Source organism: Panthera tigris, chromosome E2 (genome assembly GCF_018350195.1).
Source record: "Panthera tigris isolate Pti1 chromosome E2, P.tigris_Pti1_mat1.1, whole genome shotgun sequence".
In the NCBI taxonomy this organism is placed as follows: domain Eukaryota; kingdom Metazoa; phylum Chordata; class Mammalia; order Carnivora; family Felidae; genus Panthera; species Panthera tigris.
The window spans coordinates 56,223,948-56,242,466 of record NC_056674.1 but is presented as its reverse complement, the minus strand read 5'-3'; the positions used below and the strand labels follow the sequence as shown (position 1 = coordinate 56,242,466).

At 44.2% G+C, this 18,519-nt stretch overlaps 1 protein-coding gene across 9 annotated transcripts in view; it reads right to left on the bottom strand.

Annotated features, from left to right (window-relative positions):
• CDH13 (cadherin 13) overlaps positions 1-18,519 on the bottom strand; it is a 1,026,978-nt gene that overhangs the window by 381,111 nt on the left and 627,348 nt on the right. For 8 of the 9 annotated variants that reach the window (XM_007082828.3, XM_042969571.1, XM_042969572.1 and 5 more), the window contains one exon: positions 3,201-3,345. In XM_007082828.3, coding sequence (XP_007082890.1) covers positions 3,201-3,345 — 145 coding nt within the window. Of the gene's footprint in view, positions 1-3,200; positions 3,346-5,473; positions 5,584-18,519 lie in introns of those variants that run through there. The other variant, XM_042969570.1, reaches the window with a different exon arrangement.

Sequence of the window (18,519 nt, the reverse complement as noted above, 5' to 3'; positions counted from 1 at the left end):
GAAGGTTCAGGAAGCTGCCCAAGGTCTCACCTGGCTAAGGAGCTGGGGGGAGTATCACATGAGCTCTTGGCCACAGGGCCATGCTCAGGACCAGTGGCACAATTTTGGGGGAAGGGGCTGGGTACAAAAGGAAAATGCAAAGGGGACTCTTGTCCAACACCTACTAATAATTTTAAGGTGGTGACAGCAGAGCCTGAGCGTGGGGCCCTGAGAGGCCGTGCAGGTCACACCCCACGAAGCTGGCCCTGATGACCTGAACTCAGAAGAGAGCAATGTGAGTGACAACATGGCCCACGGGCAGCACGGTTTAACCCTAGAGACTGAGTAAGAGCACACGTTACACCAAAAGGGACTCCGTGAGCTCCACGTTTGGTCAGAAGAGCTCATTACTTTCCATCGGGAGCCACATCAGTTCCTCTGATAGAGCAAATACCTCCCCCCTGCTGGGACTGCAAAGGGCTCATGGTCAAGAACGTGAGGGACGGAGGGGGGGGGGGGCACGTCCAAGTCATACGCGGGAAAGAGCCCGTGTTTCAGGCCAGAGACACGGACACAGACTCTGGCTCACCAGCCAGCCATGTGACTTTGGACCTGAGATTCATTTTTTTCCGATATGTGATGGCGAGAGTGGTATCCACCCCTCAGGGTAGAAAACGGGGTAGGGGAGGAACTGCTAGGATGTCGTAAGGGGGCACAGTAAGTGCTCAACACAATGCAACGACAGTGTGATGGCCGTTCTCACCATGAAGTTTGTGGGACACTTGAAAGAGCTCAGGGTTTGAAGGTCGGGGAGACAGACTGAGCCCCGAACACTGGCTCCCATCTATCATTTATGTGAATACGGCAAAGTCACTCAACTCAGTCCAGGGTCAGCATCCCCTTCTGTACAACCCATCTGCCATGGGCTACGACACACAGGATTCCACCAAGCACAAAGGGGCAGGGCATTACTGAAATCAGACAGGCCATCATCTCTACAGCCTGTCAGGGTTCAGGGTCAGAACCTGTAAGTGGTTCCTTTCCCAGATTCCCACTGTACTCAGGGGGGCTTTAGGGGCCATCCTGCCTGAGCTCTCTTGGAAGGTGCTGAGCCATCTAAATGATTTTTCCTCTCGAAGTTTTCCACCACGTCTCCCCATTCTTGACCCCAAATTTGACTGACTCTATTTCAACTCCTGCTTTCTAGTCAAACCCAGAGGCGGCTGAAAAAGAAAAACAATGATTCAGGCCAAATTCTGCACAGCTGGAAGAAGTCACATAGATCTCCGAGTCTTTATGTGTTTTTAGAGGATAATCCCAAACAGTAGTAGAGGTTGGGAGTGCTTTATGTTTTGCTTGGAGATCCGTCCATCCTAACCAAATTGCTTTGTGCTTTAAGAAATTCAGTGTACGTAAAAGATTCCATTTTTCTTTGAAAATATGACATGTATATAAAGCAATAAAACTTGAAATTCTTCCTGAAACTTTAAGGAAGGGCACAGAGGGAGGAAAATTGGACGGCGTCTAATCATATACACACATAATATACAAAGACACGCACACGCGCACAGCCGCCTCCGACAGAAGCGCTGTCATTTACATTTAGAACACTTTCCAGGACCGGCTCAAATTCCAGTCGCTCACAGACGGAAACTGGGAGTCATTTTCCTGCTCTGCTCAAACTCTAACCTCTTTAACAGCTTTCCCTATCAGTTCCCATAACTCGACCTGCACATCAGCTTGTTTAAGAGATCTGTGAACGTTAAACCCAAATCCCAGGCTCTCTCTTACAAGAGGCCACCCTTCCATTAAAAGGAGCCTACGAGGGTGTCTGGGTGGCTCAGGTGGTTAAGCGTCAGGCTCTTCGTTTAGGTTTTGGTCATGATCTCAGGGTTTGTGGGATCGAGCCCTGCGTTGGGCTCTGTGCTGACAGTGCAGAGCCTGCTTGGGATCTCTCTCTCTCTCTCTGTCTCTCTCTCTCTCCCTCAAAAATCAATCAATAAATAAACAACAAAAAAAGAAGCCTATGGAGAGGAGAGGTGTTACTGGAAAGGTCTGCCTGAAAATGATCTGACCCACCTCCACCACCGTTCCAGGCCTGTTATTACCCTCCTGCCTTGTGGGCTCCCCCAAATGCCCTCTAGCTCCTTTTTATAGACTGCATTCAAGTCACAGAAGGGGAGCTCTGCTCCTGCCCCTGGGGAGCAGATAAAGTGCCCAGAGCTGGGGAGACAGGTTTAGGCGCCTTGCATACAATGACTCAGGGGTAGTCTAGGCAGGTTACCATGACGACGCTTGCAGAGCCTCCTCTGTCTACCAGTTACTGATACATCCCATCAAGTCAGTGAAGGGGAAAAACAGAACCCGCGGAAGCAGTGCTGGGGCTCTTGTCTCCCGTCTGCCCCACTGAATCACTTCTTGGGGCCCCATCTAGACACAGCCACAGAGACAGTCTTCATATGGTATGTACTCATTCCGGTGAATTTTAAGACTTACAATCAAAGTCTAGTCTCGTAATAGGGGCTTTTCGACTTTGCTCTCTACTTTCTCAAGCATCCTACTCAGCAGTGACTTCTGCTGCTGGTCACAGAATGCATTTATTCGTATCTCTTGTGCCAAAAAAAGGGAGCTCTAAATTCTAACACCTTCCCTGGAAGGTTAAGTGTGGAAAAAAGATAACAGGAGCTCTGTAGTAACCCTGTGATTTCCATAACGTAGGTGCCTGTATTTCCAGAGAGAAATAAAATGTCTTGCCTTTGGCCCCGTGACTGAGGCCACAAGGTTTCTCCATGAACCTTGTGTAAGGAAAAGGAGGGGAGAAAAAGAAAGTAGTACCTGTTTTTTCCAAAATGGTTCTTATTAAAAGACAATTACGAAAAGGAATGACTGAGGAGCCTGGGGTGGGGACCTTAATTTTCTTCAAAGGCCTGCCATCCCACAGAGTTCAACCTTGGGCCGTCACAAGGGTGAGCTAGATCTATTCACACAGCCTTGAAAGATCCTTGGAAGGTCGCTTTCAGAGACGAGGAGAGAGATTTTCACAGCCTGCAACACCCCAGTCATGTTCTGAGTTCCAGATTTCCAGGGCTTGCTTCCACCCAGGGAAATAACTATGTATATCACAAGGCGTAGCAGGAAGAAAACAGTCTCTAGCATCCCCAAAGGTCACATAGTATCCCACTTCCCAAGCCATTATGCTAATGGAAGCCAATGTAACATACCTGTCGGTGATCCTTCCATGACATGGCCAATGTAGGGGCCTTCCCGAAAGATCGGTCTGTTGTCATTCTGGTCAATCACGATGACTTCCAGAGGAACCGGCCCCTCGAGAGTTTTGCCACTGACATCAGTGGTCTCCACAAAGAGCTATTGGAGCAAAGAAATTGGGGGAGAGAGAAGGCGTTAATTCATTATGAAAATTGAAGTCAGGTTCTCTGGAGAAAGTAGGTTATGCCAGCAATTTTAGGAGCGCTTGGCAATATTCAAGCTTCGGTCTCAATGGATAGTCACTGGAACTAGAATAGAACCGCAACATTATAGAATAAACGACAAATTTCAGTTCATATTAGGTTCCCCCCTGGGAAGTTCACAATTAATTCATCAAATCTGCAAAGGAAGTCCAAAAAAGAAAAAGAAAAGAGAGAAAACATTCACAATCAGCCATAGCTGAGAAAATGTGCTTACAATGTTTCTGTTTTTTTCCCCAACATCATTATGCTTAAAAGGAACGTTATGCTAATAAAAATAATTGACTAAGCAGTTATGAACAGAGTACATTAAGAAATAACTGAAAGTGTTTATGACAATGTTTAGCAGAAATTCGGGTCAGTAAATATTTAGAGAGGGCCTTCCCAAGGCAAGGAAGGCATTTGCACGGGTCCCGAACAAGACCTCGGGATTGCTGCCCACAGGGCCCCTGTAATCGAGGGGGTATTTCACAATCCCACAAAACACTTCCATACAGAATTACCTTCAGTTTGCAAGGATGAAGAAAATAATCTCCCTCCCCTCCCAAACCCCAGCTTTATTGTTGATCTTGGAAACAAGGAGTTACATCATGGCATCTCCAGTTACAGTGACCTTATGCTCTCCTTTTCTGTGCCTGATTCTGCCTTGGTCTAACTCGGCGGCAACACTAACTTCTCCTGGGATGTCAGTGCTGGTCCCTGTGCTGGACGAGGCTGGGTATTTCCCCGCAGTTGCAAACCTTGGGGAAAGGGCTTCTGCAGGTACAACCAGCCCACTTTTCACGAGCCAGGTGGCCTTGAGCCATACCCCTACCCTCTCATTTTCTCACCTGTGAAATGATGTTAATAAAACCACCCACAATTAGGAATAAGAATCAACATCATCCAGTGCTTTACTGGGCTTACTCCTCGATGAACTCATCTGGTCTTCCTAGTCAGACTGTGAATCATTTGCAAGCAGGGAATGGAAGCCAATTAAAGGTTAAGTGGTAGATTCTGGATCTGACCTCATGAAGTCAGCCTCCAGGGTTTATATTTTTAACCATTACCCACAATGTTTTTAAAGCACCTACTCTGATGCTCTCCCACATATATCCCCAGGAATATTAGCCGCTGCCATTGTTGCTACTCATACTGTAATCAGCACTACTGTCAAAACAAGCCCGAAGTAGGAAAGGAGAAGAGAAACACTTCTGTTACAAATCAGCACGGTTGGACCCCACCGGATGGTGCTTCAAACGGCGATCATCCTTTCGAAAGAAATGTGGGAAAATTCCACAAAAGCTATTAAGGGCTCCCACGCTTTGTTCCATATGGATACCACTTCCGGGTGGGTTTGAGTTTGGAGGCACTTACGTGTAGGAAAACATTCACTGTAGTGTTATTTCATGATTAGGACAATGAATCACCACTGGCGTCCGCTAAATGCCCAAGCAGGGGGGACTGGTTGAATGAATGTTTTTACGACATAAGAGAACACAGCCATTGGATAAAATCATGATTTAACCTTGTTGACCCCTTAGAATATTGTGCGTGAAAAAGAGGATGGTCATCATGCATGTGTAACGTACGTCTGTGCACAGAATTTGAAGGCGCTAAGCAAAAAACGAACCCAGGTAAGCTTGAGCAGAATATTCTTTTTCACTTTTTTCTGTAGTATTCATCCTTTCACTAGCAAATAAATGGGCAGAGGCTTTTCACATCTGCACACAAAGGAGAGCTCACAGAGAATGAACTATACTTTGATGCTTTTTTTTTTTTTAACATGCTATGCAAATTCTACTAAACCAAGGAAAGCAAACAAAACCTTGGGGCAATTTTGTGTAATAAGGACGGCCTGACCTTTTGTCCTCCCAGAATAGCCAAAGACTTGACTTTTACTCAACCAAAACCCCTATGTCTAAAGACAACAAATATCTGGGATCTGAACCCTAAGCTTCTTGTTGGTTTGTACACGTAGGGCAGGGAGAGACCGAGGGTCCCTGATGGGTAGGTGGCAACGTTAACAAGCAAGGGAGCTTACTTACGGAGCTTATCTTAGGCAGCTGCAAGACCGGGAGATCTCTGCACCGCCCCCCAGAATTCCGAAAGTTTACACAGAGGCCTTCGCAGGGCTCGATCAAGTGTACCATCCATTGGCCCAGCAACACATCGCTCTCTCAAAGCTGCAACCTTGAAAACAGCTCCCACTGTGGGAATGGTGGGCAGACCTTATCTTTCAAGGACGGGGAAGGCGTGAGGAACCTCTCTGATCGATTGCCTGAATCCGGCTTCCGGGTCAACCGGAGGTCACGACCTGGCTCATGAACTCTCGATGACCCTCTCCAACACTTCCCCGTTGAACAAGCTTTGGGCAGTGTCGGAAGCCACAAGGAGGCTAGAGGAACAGAATCCACATTTCCCCAAGTGTGCAAAATGTTGGAACTGGGAGGGTAGACTCCAGGTCCATCTCAACATAAGGGAAAGACACACAGAAACTAAGGAGATATAACTGATTAGGGTGACTACGAAACGTCCAGCTGAATCTGATAAAACCAACAATGTCAGCACACAACCTGATAGCATTTTGTGTTACCATACTACCCAGAGTTTGATTTCTGGATTTTTCAGTGGAAAGCAAGATCATTAGAAGCGAAGTGCTTTGGAACAGCACTCAAAAATAGCAAAGTGCTCTTAAGGGGCATTTATTAATTTGAAAGTCAATTTAACAGAAAGTTCATTGAGATATGAATATATGTCAGTCCCTACCCTGAGTGTTACAAATCTAGCAGTCAACAAGATATTCCGGCATGAAAGAGACAGGTAATAGGCAATGTAAAACACAGGAGTAAAGTAATTTCAGTTAGAGATAAGCAACATGAAGGGATAGAACAGGGTCACATATTAAAACTACACTGTCTAGAGGGGCTTGGGTGGCTCAGTCAGCATTCGACTTTGGCTCAGGTCATGATCTCACAGTACATGAGTTCGAATCCCACGTCGGGCTCTGTGCTGACAGCTGGGAGCCTGGAGCCTGCCTCAGATTCTGTGTCTCCCTCTCTCTGCCCCTCCCCCATCCATTCTCTCTCTCCCTCTCTCTCAAAAAAAAAATTTAAAAATTAAAAAACAAACCTACACTGTCCAATTTGGAAGCCACTAGCCACATATGGCTATTTAAATTTAAATTAATAAAGATAAATAAAATAAAAAAAAATCTAGTTCTTTCATTGTGTTAGCCACACTCAAGAGCCCAGTACTGGTCACCGCCCTGGACAATGTGCCCCGGGTGTTCCTCCTTCTCAGGCTTCCAGGCCCGAACTGCAATCAGCACATTGGACTCTCCTGGATCTCAGGCCTTTCGACTGGGACTCAATTACACAACCAGCTTGCAGAACCAGCCTTGCAGAAGTCACGGGACTTCTCAGCCTCCTTAACTGTGTGAGCCAATTGCTTACAATAAATCCCTTTGTATAAAGATGTATGTATATGTGTGTATATCTATCTATCTATCTCTTTATCTCTTTTATTTCTCTGGAGAACACTGACTAAGACAGGCTTCCAGGGTATCTTTTCAGATTTTTAATTAATTTATGTCACCCCATAATGGACATCCCTCAGGAGTTTCTCATTCCTTTACTTAGACAAGTCTTTTTATCATCTGGCCCCAGCCCAGTTCTCCAAACTCATTTCATGTCCTAAGAGATGCCCTTTGTCCTTATTATCAAACTACACAAATCTTTTTTCCGTTTTCCCAATTTACGCTGCTCCTTCCCAGCACAGGTACTTTCACACGTGATCCTCCCACCTGCTGTCCTTGGTCGACCCTATTTATCCCTCAGATCTCAGCTCAGATATCACTAGCAAAGAAGATCCTTCCCTAGTCCCCCAGACTAACTAGCCTGTCCCTGGTTTACAGTCCCGTGGTATGGTACCCTTCCTTTACGGCATTTTCCATAATATAGCATATTTATTTGTGTGACAACTCAATTAACGTCTGCCTCTCTGACTGGTCCCATGAAGGCAGAGGTGTGATGAATGTTCTTGACCATTAACGAATCCCCAAGGCTGAGACCCAATGTCTGCACATAACAGCCACCTGATTTAACACTGATGGCACAAAGCTGATTTAATACTGATTGCATGAAGAGGCAGTACCTCTTTAAGAGACTGGAGTCCAAAGTTTGGCCTCGGCTCTGGCCATCTGTCCTTTCTGTCCATCCCTGGCAGGTACGAGCTGACAGTCGGTCTGAACTCCACGGACTGTCAGTCAGGTGACTCTTCGTGCAGTCTTAATCCATGAAATAAGAACCACAGTGGTAAATAATACCTAACTACTTTAAATTAGTTACTTGCCTTTTAAAGAAGGGAACTAATGTTTATTTGGTGTCCAATGCACGTCTGGGCTTTTTATGCATTGCCTCATTTGGCTCAAAACAACCTGTAGAAACACCCACTGCAGCAAAACTCAGAGAAATGTTAAGTACTGGTCTATAAGCAAAAGCTAGTTTGTGATCCAGCTGGATCCAAACGCAGGTCTGACTCTAAAATTCATGCTTTCTTCCACTCTGCCCTCATTTGCCAAATGGTCTTTCATGGGCTTCCTTTGCGTTTTTGTTTTATTTTCTTTACTGTGTTATTTGCTTCATAGTAAATAGCTTTACATTGCTATGTTTCATTGTTGCCTCATTCAAGGCAAAACTATCCATGAATTTAGGGATATGATGAGCTTATAATAAATTTTTCCTGATAAACATGAAAATACTTATGAAAACACTACAGGCTTAGGGGCACCTAGGTGGCTCAGTAGGTTAGGCGTCCGACTTCAGCTCAGGTCATGATCTCACGGTTCACGAGTCTGAGCCCCATGTCGGGCTGTGTGCTGACAGCTCAGAGCCTGGAACCTGCTTCAAAGTCTGTGTCTCCCTCTCTCTGCCCTTCCCCCTCTCGTGCTCTGTCTCCTTCCGTCTCAAAAATAAAGAAAAGTTAAAAAAAATTTTTAAATAAAATAAAACACTATAGATTGGGGAATATTACATTATTAGCCTAGCTACAACATGCTCCCTTCTAGAATGTCAGATTTTCTGAAAAGAAAAGAAAGAAATTTTCCCTCTTATAAATGTGCCTCTCAAATGATCAGGGTGAGTAGAGTGGGAAGGGAACATGGTATGCAAATCACCCATAATCTGTTTAAAGCAAAAATACTTTATCCAAGAGTAGAGACATGAGGGTCCTGTGTGAACACGAGCCAATTCTCCCACCTCAAGGGCGTGGTAGATGGGCTCCAGGTTTCCATAGAAATAGAAAAGCCCACAGAGATTTTTGTGTTTATTTATAATAGACGATCTCTCAAGGTTGAGAATGTTGGAAGATTACAAAAAAAATTTTTTTAACATTTATTTATTTTCAAGAGACAGAATAAATGGAATTCAATATCTTTTTTTTTTTTTAGGTTATAGATCTAAAGCCATTTTGTTGAATAAGTATTAAAATGTGTTTTATAAAACACGATATTCTCCAAAAATCAAGGTTGATATATAAACATTTAAAGGATAGCCTAAGCAAGCCAGGGAGGGGCTGACAGAGAGGGAGACACAGAATCCCAAGCAGGCTCCAGGCTCCAAACTGTCAGCACAGAGCCCGACATGGGGCTCGAACCCACGAACCATGAGATCATGACCTGAACTGAAGTCAGACACTTAACTGGCTGAGACACCCAGCTGCCCGTGGAAGATTTTTAAAAACCAGATTTTCCACTATGGAAATATATAATGTTTCCTGTCATAGGAGAGAAGAAGATAAAATGAATTCCTAACTTGTATGGTTAGTATGAAACTCAAACTGCCCTTATGTTTTGCATCTAACTTCTTACATAGTTAATTAATAGAGTATCCTATCCATTTATTATAGGCTCCTCTCATAGAGACTTCTGTGTTCTGTGTGTGTGGGGGGGGGGATATACTCATGGCCCAGTCAGATCACAGACAACTGAAAGGCAAGAACACTGTTTCCTAGGTATTCCTTCTATACATAAGGGCCTTGAATAAAGAAAGCACTGATGGATATTTTTACCAAGTTTCTGTTTGCTATTCTCCCACCCTCCCCACCTACCAACATGTCACAAAGATCAAACCAGACTTTCCCATTGAAGACATCCTCAGTGATCACTGAAATCACAACCAGACTTTGAATCAAAAAGCCTGTCTTCCGATTTGGGGATATGCTACCTTAGAGCATCTGTGGCCGGTGGGATGACAGTCTTCCTAAAAATCTTTATGTCCTACTCCCTGGAACCTGTGCATATGCTAACTGACATGGCAAAGCAGAATTAAAGTTGCCGATCAGCTGGCCTTAAAACAGTGAGATCAGCCTGGATTATCAGGTTGGGCCCAATATGATCACAAGCGTCCTTAAGAGAGCAGGAGAGGAAAGGTCTGAGCCAGAAGGTGAGAACAGACTTGAGCAACCTCATTGGCTTTGAAAACGGAGGAGGAGGCCACCTGCCAAGGAATGTGAGCAGTCTCTAGATGCTAGGAAAGACAAGTGTCCTCCTGCATAGACTTCAGAAGTGAAGGGAGGCCCACTGGCACATTGATTTTAGCTCCATGACGTCCGGGTTGTACTCTGACCTATGGAAGCGTGTGATAACAAATTTGCGTTTGTTCGGGGTCGCACATTTGTGGTAATTCGTTGCAGCTACTGTGGTCCCTAATGTATGGGTCAGACCGTAACATTTTTAGAACGAAGGCAGGTGTTACTATGAACTATTAAGCCCAAACAGGTGCACACCAAGCCTGCCCTAGGCGAAGAGGGTAACATGACAACTCGTGTAATTAAGTAATTTCAACTTCCCAGGTCAGTTTGCCCACGTAACAAATGGTGTTCGGGATATCATTCTCCATTTTGTTTTTGTTTTGAGAAAAAAGATAAAGGACTGTGTGTAGCACAGTTGCTGGCACGTAGGAAATTCTAAACAAGGTTTGTTAGATCAGGGGAGAGTTTGGTGACCTTGGCCTTCGTTTGCTCCCAACAGACCTTTACTGAGACTTTTGAGAAGGTGGACGAAGTACCTCGATTTAATCCTTGTCAGCCATTACTCCCTTCAAACTTCTTTCCTATCTCACTATTCCAGATTTCTCTTTGACACCAATTACTTGCATTTCAAGTTAGTTTTCTTGGCTTTGTTCACTTATCTAAGTTGAATCTCATTATGGGCTAGCTCCTGGAGAGTTCCCAGGGAAAAGATATTTTTAGCCTTTTGTTAACATTCCCCTGCCTTCACTTCCACGGCTCTGTGTGGCATCTCCCCCTTGACGGACTGGATGTGGTGTTTATAGCTCCCTCTAAAAGTGATCAAAGGGGAGATTCAAGTTTCCGACTCGCTAGATTATTAATTAAGGATCTTGATACTGTTATCAAATGTTCTTTGAAAAGCTCGTTCCTCTTGGACTGTAGTATTTCCTTTGTTGATCCGAAATTTTACTTTTAAAGTGTGTTTTCCACCAAACATAATGAGAGCATATATTTTTTTCTTATGTATGCATGCTCACAACCATGCTGGACTTCGAGGGCATTTTTCTATTTAATTTTTGAACTAATTTTAATTATGTGTAAGAAATCTATGCAGATATTCAAAATAATTTTATTTAAGCAGCTTGGGTAAAGTCCTACTGAATATCCTCTACCCCAAGAGGGGACACAGGCTGAAAATTTTAATTGGTTCAAGTAGAATTTATATAAATCATGGATACTGGAATTGTACCAGATCAATTAAGGATACATACAAGGGTTAAGGGGATTTTTGTACAAAGATGAGAAATATAATACTTTTGAAAACAAAGCTGTAGGAGAAAATTACTGAGGATTTTATTTTCACTTGTTGTTCTCTGTCTCCAAAAGCAAAATTCAGAGAAAGAGAAGGGAAAGAATGCAGTATCTTTTTTTTTTTTTTTTTTAGTTTATAGATCTAAAGTCATTTTGTTAAATAAGTATTAAAATGTGTTTTATAAAACAGATATTCTCCAAAAATCAAGGTTGATATATAAACATTTAAAGTATAGCCTAATAAATTCCAGGTGGATTAAAGTATTAGGAGAAAAAAACCCCATTGAATATTTATGTGATAGAGTGGGGAAGGCCTTTCTAAACTGGTATTAAAGATATAAGTTAAGTGAATTATTGAGAGATTAAAAAACTCAAAAGCAAGTTTTTGTATGACTAAAATATCATAAATAAAGTAAAAAGAAAACTGGGAAAAGTGGTTGTGTCATATAAAACAGATGTTTACCATCTTGAATATATAAAGAGCTGGTTAAAAATCAATAAGGACAAAACAACAATTAACAGAATCAGAAAACAAAACAACAAGCATTATAAAATTAAATGAGGTAACTTTTTGCTTCCAACATTGCCAAAATAATTAGGAAAACCTAATAGTCAGTGTTTGTCAAACATAAGGAAACAAATACTCATGCATTACTGATAACACTAAAACATCTTTCTGGAATGCAATATGTCAATATGCATCCCAAGCCTTGAAAACATGTGATGTTGCTTATAGAAATTTAGCCTGGGGGATATCTGTGTATCTCAGGGACGAGCAGGTGGGGTGGGGGGTGTTTGATAACATGCATATTCATTTCAATGTTGCTTACAAACGGGAAAAATTACATGGGGCGCCTGGGTGGCTCGACACAAAGTAGAACACGACATTGCAGAAACACTTCAGGGAATGAGAAAATATGTTAATGGTATGGTGCTCATAGTATGAAGTAAACGTTTGACTGCAAAATAGTACGTGAAGTATAATGTCTTTTTTGAAGAAGAGGCAAAGACATTACACAATTAAGATTACACTGAAAGATTAGCAGTGATTTTTTTTTTTTTTTACTCTGCTTCTCTACACTCTTCTAGATTTTCTATAATGGGCATGTGTTAATTTCAGAGTTAAAAAGCATCTATGAAGTTTCTATTAAAATTGACTGCAGATTGGCTACGGTTTATCACAAGTGGGGAGTCACGGGAGTAAGTTAAACTTCAGGACATCTGGCACCTCTCAGTGTTGATGATTAATGGGAAGCATGTGAGCGTTAAGTATGACAGGGGATCATCGGTATTGCAGCACAGCCAGTGGCTGGCTTGTCCCCTCTCCCAGGCCTCTGAGTTTTGGATTAAAAAAAGAGTCTCAATGCACTTGACAGAATTCCACAGTAGGGAACTTGGACTCTTCAAATTTCGTTCCCTTTTTTTTTTTTTTATGTTTATTTATTGTGAGAGAGAGAGTGGGGTAGGGGCACAGAAAGAGGGAGAGAGAGAATCCCAAGCAGGCTCTGTCAGCACACAGCCCGACACAGGGCTCTACCCCTCGAACTGTGAGATCATGACTTGAGCCCAAAGCAGGAGTCGGATGCAGGGCGCCTGGGTGGCTTAGTCGGTTGAGTATCCAACTTTGGCTCAGGTCATGATCTCCCGGTTTGTGGGTTCGAGCCGGTGTTGGGCTCTGTGCTGACAGCTTGGGGAGCCTGCTTTGGATTCTGTGTCTCCCTCTCTATCTGCCCCTCCCTCCCTCACACTCTCTCGTGCTCTCTCTCTCTTACAAAAATAAATAAACATTAAAAAAATTAAAAATGAAAAGAGTCGGATTCTCAGCTGACTGAGTCACCCAGGTGTCCCTGTTTTCTGAGCCCTCAATGTTATCAGGGTCTGCTTTTTCTCTGAAGCTTCACTTTTAATCTTGCTAATCAAGTCTCAGAACCAGGAAAGAGCTCAGGTTCTAAGCACGGACTTCAGATTTAGAGTCCTCATCTTTAAGAGGGGAGAGGGGCACCTATCTCACAGGGTTTATGTGAGGTAAAATACATGATGTTTGTAAAGCACTCAACAAAATACCTGGCACATAAAAAATGCTAAATAAATAGAAGCTTCCAGTTATCCTTAAAGGTTTTTTTGTTTTGTTTTGTTTTGTTTGTTTTTTGTTTTGTTTTGTTTTTTTTGTGAAACAAACCGAAAATTCTCTGTAACATTAAGTTTCTGATTAGGGTTCATGGTCTCGGGCATCTAAGGAAAAAGCTGCCTTTAGGAAGCTGAAGCTCATTTTTTTAATGTTTAAAAAACTTTTTTTAAGTTTATTTATTTTTGAGAGAGAGAAACCAAGCAGGGGAGGGGCAGAGAAAGAGGGAGAGACAGAAAATCCCAAGCAGGCCCCACACTGTTAGCACAGAGCCTGACTCGGGGCTTGATCTCAAAAACTGTGAGATAATGACCCAGATCATGACCCAGATCATGACCTGAGCCTAAACCAAGAGGCAGGCACTCAACGGACAGAGCCACTCAGGCACCCCTTATTTGTGTAATGTTTATTTATTTTTGAGCGAGCACAAGTTGGGACATTGGGCTCTCACCAAATGTCCAGCTCCTCGTCCCTGCTACACTGGTCCTGCTGTCTGGGCTGTGGGCCACCCATGCCCCTTGGTCTACTCAGCACTGTGGGTCTGCCTCTAATCCTGCTCTGGTTCCTCCTTTGGAACAAAGCACAGAACTCTGTGCCCCTCCACTTGTGCCTTTACCAGCGGGGACAGTGCTTTGTTTTTGAAATTGAAGAAAAAATATATGTTTTATTTTGTTTTTTGAGAGACATACGGGAGGGGCAGAGGGGGAGACAGAATCCAAAGCAGGCTCCAGGCCCTGAGCTGTCAGCACAGAACCCGACGCGGGGCTCGAACCCACGAACACGAGATCGTGACCTGAGCCGAAGCTGGACGTCAACTGACTGAGCCACCCAGGTGCCCCTGAATTTTATAAACCAATTTGACAATAAATGTCATATGTAATAAACAAACAAACAAACAAATAAATAAATAAAAATAAAAATAAAAATAAAATTAAAAAAAAATTTTTATTCTCCTGAAGGTGGAAGAAATAGCACAGAGAGGTACCATGCACTCTTTGGCCAGTGTCCCCCAATGGTTACCTCTTACAAACCACAGTAATGCAAGCAGAACAATGGCCTCAATACAGTCCTGGATCCTAGATTTGCTCAGTTTTATTTCTACTTGTATGTGTGTGTACATGCACACATACCTGTGTACTTAGTTCTCCACCTACATGTACCACCACAATCAAGAGACATAAGAGTTGCACTTCTAGAAGTGTCTTTTGTGTGGAAGAACAATGCCATATATGTGTGTATATCTGTATCTATATCTATATCTATATCTATATCTATATCTATATCTATATCTACATGAAGGAATTGCAAACAGGGTCTTGGAGAGGTATATGCACACCCATGATCACTGCAGCCATTATCCCAACAGCCAAGAGGCAGAAGCAACCCACGTGTCCATCAGTGGATGAATGGATAAGCGAAATGTGCCACAAAGATATACATGATGGAATGTTATATAGCCTTAAAAAGAAAAGGACTCTGGCCACATGCCCCACATGCTACGGCCTGAACCAGGAAGACATTATGCTGAGTGAAACAGGCCAGTCGCAAAATGACAGCTACTCCGTGATTCCTCCTATAGGAAATATCTACAGTAGGTCAGATTCATAGACACAGACAATGGCGGCTATCGGGGGTGAGGGGAGAGGGAAAAGGGAGCTGTTATTTAATTGGCATAGAGTTTCAGATTTGCAAGAAGAAAAAGTTCCGGAGATCTGTTTCACAACAATGTGAATATCATTATCATCACTGAACTGTACGCTTAGAAGCGGTTAAGATGGAAATTTTTCATAATGTGCTGTTTTATCACAGTAAAAAAGAAAACTAATTTGCATGGGAATCACCTGGAAACTTGAGTAAGGCAGAGTCCCAAGGTCCGACCCCAGGGATTCTGTAGGTGCTCAGCGGCCTTAAGACACGTAGGGTAATGAACTACACAAATAATCAGGACCGGCTGACTTCCCCCAGTGCCGGCGCGTCGCCGAGTCACCCCCCTTGCCCGTCCACATTGTTTCCTTAAGCATTCACTGTCTCTCTTTGCAACAGAGGGATCGACATTAGCTCCTACGTGAGTGGCGGTGCAGCTACTGAGTTGAAGAAGCGTGGGGCTCACCAGCTGATGCCCAGTCCTCTCCGCCCCGTCCAGTCCATCCGCTGGCCCTGTGAGCCGTACCTCGTCCACCCTGTGTCTGGCCATCTCTCACCAGCTGTTGGTGGCTGGGGCCACCGCAGGGCTAAGTCCCCCTCGCCGCAGTATCGCGAGCATCTCTTAATTGCATTCTCTGCTCCTATGCTACCTTACCGTCACTATTCGCCACACAGCGTTCCTGGTGACCTTTGAAAAAGCAGATGGGATGGTGTGCCTGGGTGGCTCAGTCGATTAAGCATCTGGCTTGGGCTCAGGTCATGATCTCGTGGTTTGTGAGTTTGAGCCCCGCATCGGGCTCTGTGCTGACAGCTCAGAGCCTGGAGCCTGCTTCAGATTCTGTGTCTCCCTCTCTCTGCTCCTCCCCCACTCACTCTCTCTCTCTCTCTCTCTCTCTCAAGAATAAATAAACATTAAAAAATCCAAAAAAAACAGATGGGACCTTTCACCGTTCTGCTCCCCAATCAGCCCACGTGACTTGTGTCCTAAGTCCTCCCTGCAGCCCACACAGCCCTGACTTGGACCGTGGAGCATCCTTGGCCCCATCTGCCATCATTCTCCTGGAATCCTTCCATCCTGGCCACATGCTCCTTGGTGTTTCTCAAGCCAGCTAACTTAATTTCCATTCCACGGTCCCTGAAGACACTGTTCCCTCACCTAGAACACACTTTCCAAGGAGTTTTTGTGGCCTGCCCCTCATTCCATTTATGTCTTTCCTCAAAACAGAGGCCTCTCTCAACTCTGATCAAGTACAGTCACTCTTCAATCAATGCTCATCCCAATCCCTATGTTGTTTCCCCGGCTCTTGCTATCACAGGCCTATGATGCAGATGCTTCCTCAACAGTTGCCAGAATGACAGCTCATGGAAGACACAGAAAATGTAAGACGCGTGGAATGTAAGCTCACGAGGACAGGGAGACTTGCCTGCCTGGTTCCCACAGCACAGTGAAACACTGTCTTTCATAGAGCCGGTTTTCAATAAATGTAACAAATGAACAATGGATGAGCTAAGGGCTTTGAGTTTATAAGGAAGTCTCTTTTTCTCTAGAGGACAGATCAATAGACAAGAAAGAGGTGACACTTGTCATTTGAGAATTCCCTGAGGGTGAGCCCAGCTAAGAGGCAATGTATTGAGAATTCAACCGTAGCATTTTCTGCCTATTCCAGAGGAAGAAGCCACGATCAGCAAAGTTGCCATAACTCTCTAAAGTGGGCAAACATATTTTACATGGGATTATTTGTTGTTTGGCGATGACTGATAGAAAACGATTTGGTTCTGATACACATATTACTAATAAGCATATTTAGATGAAACTTGATACGAACTTGATACGAATTCTAGCTCACCAAAGTGAGCCCATCTGTCCCTGCCTTCATAAACGAGGCAGTGCAAGCTACAAGAATTGACTTATATTTCTCACAAAAACCCCTCTTTACCATTCTTATGCCCCGAGGTCAGCATCTCTTCTCGGATTTTTTTACTTGTGCACAAAAATGCCTCACACAGCCAGACATGACCGTGTCATGATCAGATACATTCTGTTAGATTCTTCTGGATGTCTCCTCTGACTGCTCCATTTTTTTCCCTCCGTTTGACCAGATGCCCCCAGCGTGGTACACAGGTTCTGTGCTTCAGAGTACGGACAGTCCACATGACAACCAGCCTGCATCGGGCTCCATTCTGGACCATCCAGACTCCCCCGGTTCAGCGCCACCAACTTCCTCCAGCATCCTGGCCAGCCCAGAATGAAGATGCCAGTGTCACTCGTCACTTTGCTCATGATGTCCCTTTCTGCATGTTTCTGGGCCAACTGGAGAGGACCTGGGATTACAGATCTACCCACCCACCCAGACCGTGCAGCAAATGGCCCAGCGAGCGTGCCCGTGCTGTATATGGGGCACATGCTAAGGAACCTGAATTCATCTGACAGTGCCCTTCTCTGGTAAGTTTTGTTAGGCTGGACCTCACGAAGCTGAAAATTTGGTAAGCTCGAAGAGAATCAAATGTTAGTAATCCCAGCTCAAATCCAGCCTGCTGTCTGTTTCTGTAAATGAAATATCGGAACAGGGCCACCCTCACTCACTGACCTGTTGTCTGAGGCTGCTTTTTCACTGGAATAGACCAGCAGAATCGAGTAGCTGCAAACAGTCTCCATGGCTCACAAAGCCGAAAGTATTGATTATCTGGCCCTTGAGAGAAAACTTTTTTGTATGCCTATTTTAGAACATTTGGTGCAAAAGGAAGAACCCGGAAAATACCCAGGGAGAAATGAAAGTTTTGATGTAGATTACAGACCCATCTGGACAGCTTGAAGTCTCTAGCTAAACTCTCTCTCTTGTGGTCACGAATTCATTCAACAAATACATTCTATGCCCCATCATGCTTTGGTTTTGCACAAGATCCTTGATTTATAATAGTTAAAAAATACCGCCATAGGATTTTTAAGGCTCATTTATAGCCACCATTTCGTCGGATTAAATAAGCATCATATAAATAATAATAATTACTATTTTTAATTTTTTAAGGTTTATTTATTTTTGAGAGAGAGAGACGGAGTGTGAGTGGGAGAGGGGCAGAGAGAGAGGGAGACACAGAATCCGAGGCAGGCTCCCGGCTCCAACCTGTCAGCACAGAGTCCGACACGGGTCTGGAACTCACCGACTGAGACATCATGACCTGAGCCGAAGTCGGACACTTAACTGACTGAGCTTCCCAGGTGCCCCAGCAGCCTATAATTCATTATTAAGCAAGGAATGACATAGTAAGGAGATTGCATACAGACTGTGGGTGGGGCCTGTCGTGAGAAGGCCTCTCTGATGGAAGCCGGCAGAAGAGGAAGCAACGCGGCCACAGAAAACCTGCCCAGAAGCCAGAGGGAGGGAAGGAATGAGAGAAGGGGGGGCAGTGAAGAGATGGCAGGGCCAGGTCAGAGGGGCTTGCAGACAAGGTTTAACCTTCTGGCTTCTTTTCTGAGGGCAGCTTAACACGACTGACACTCTCTCA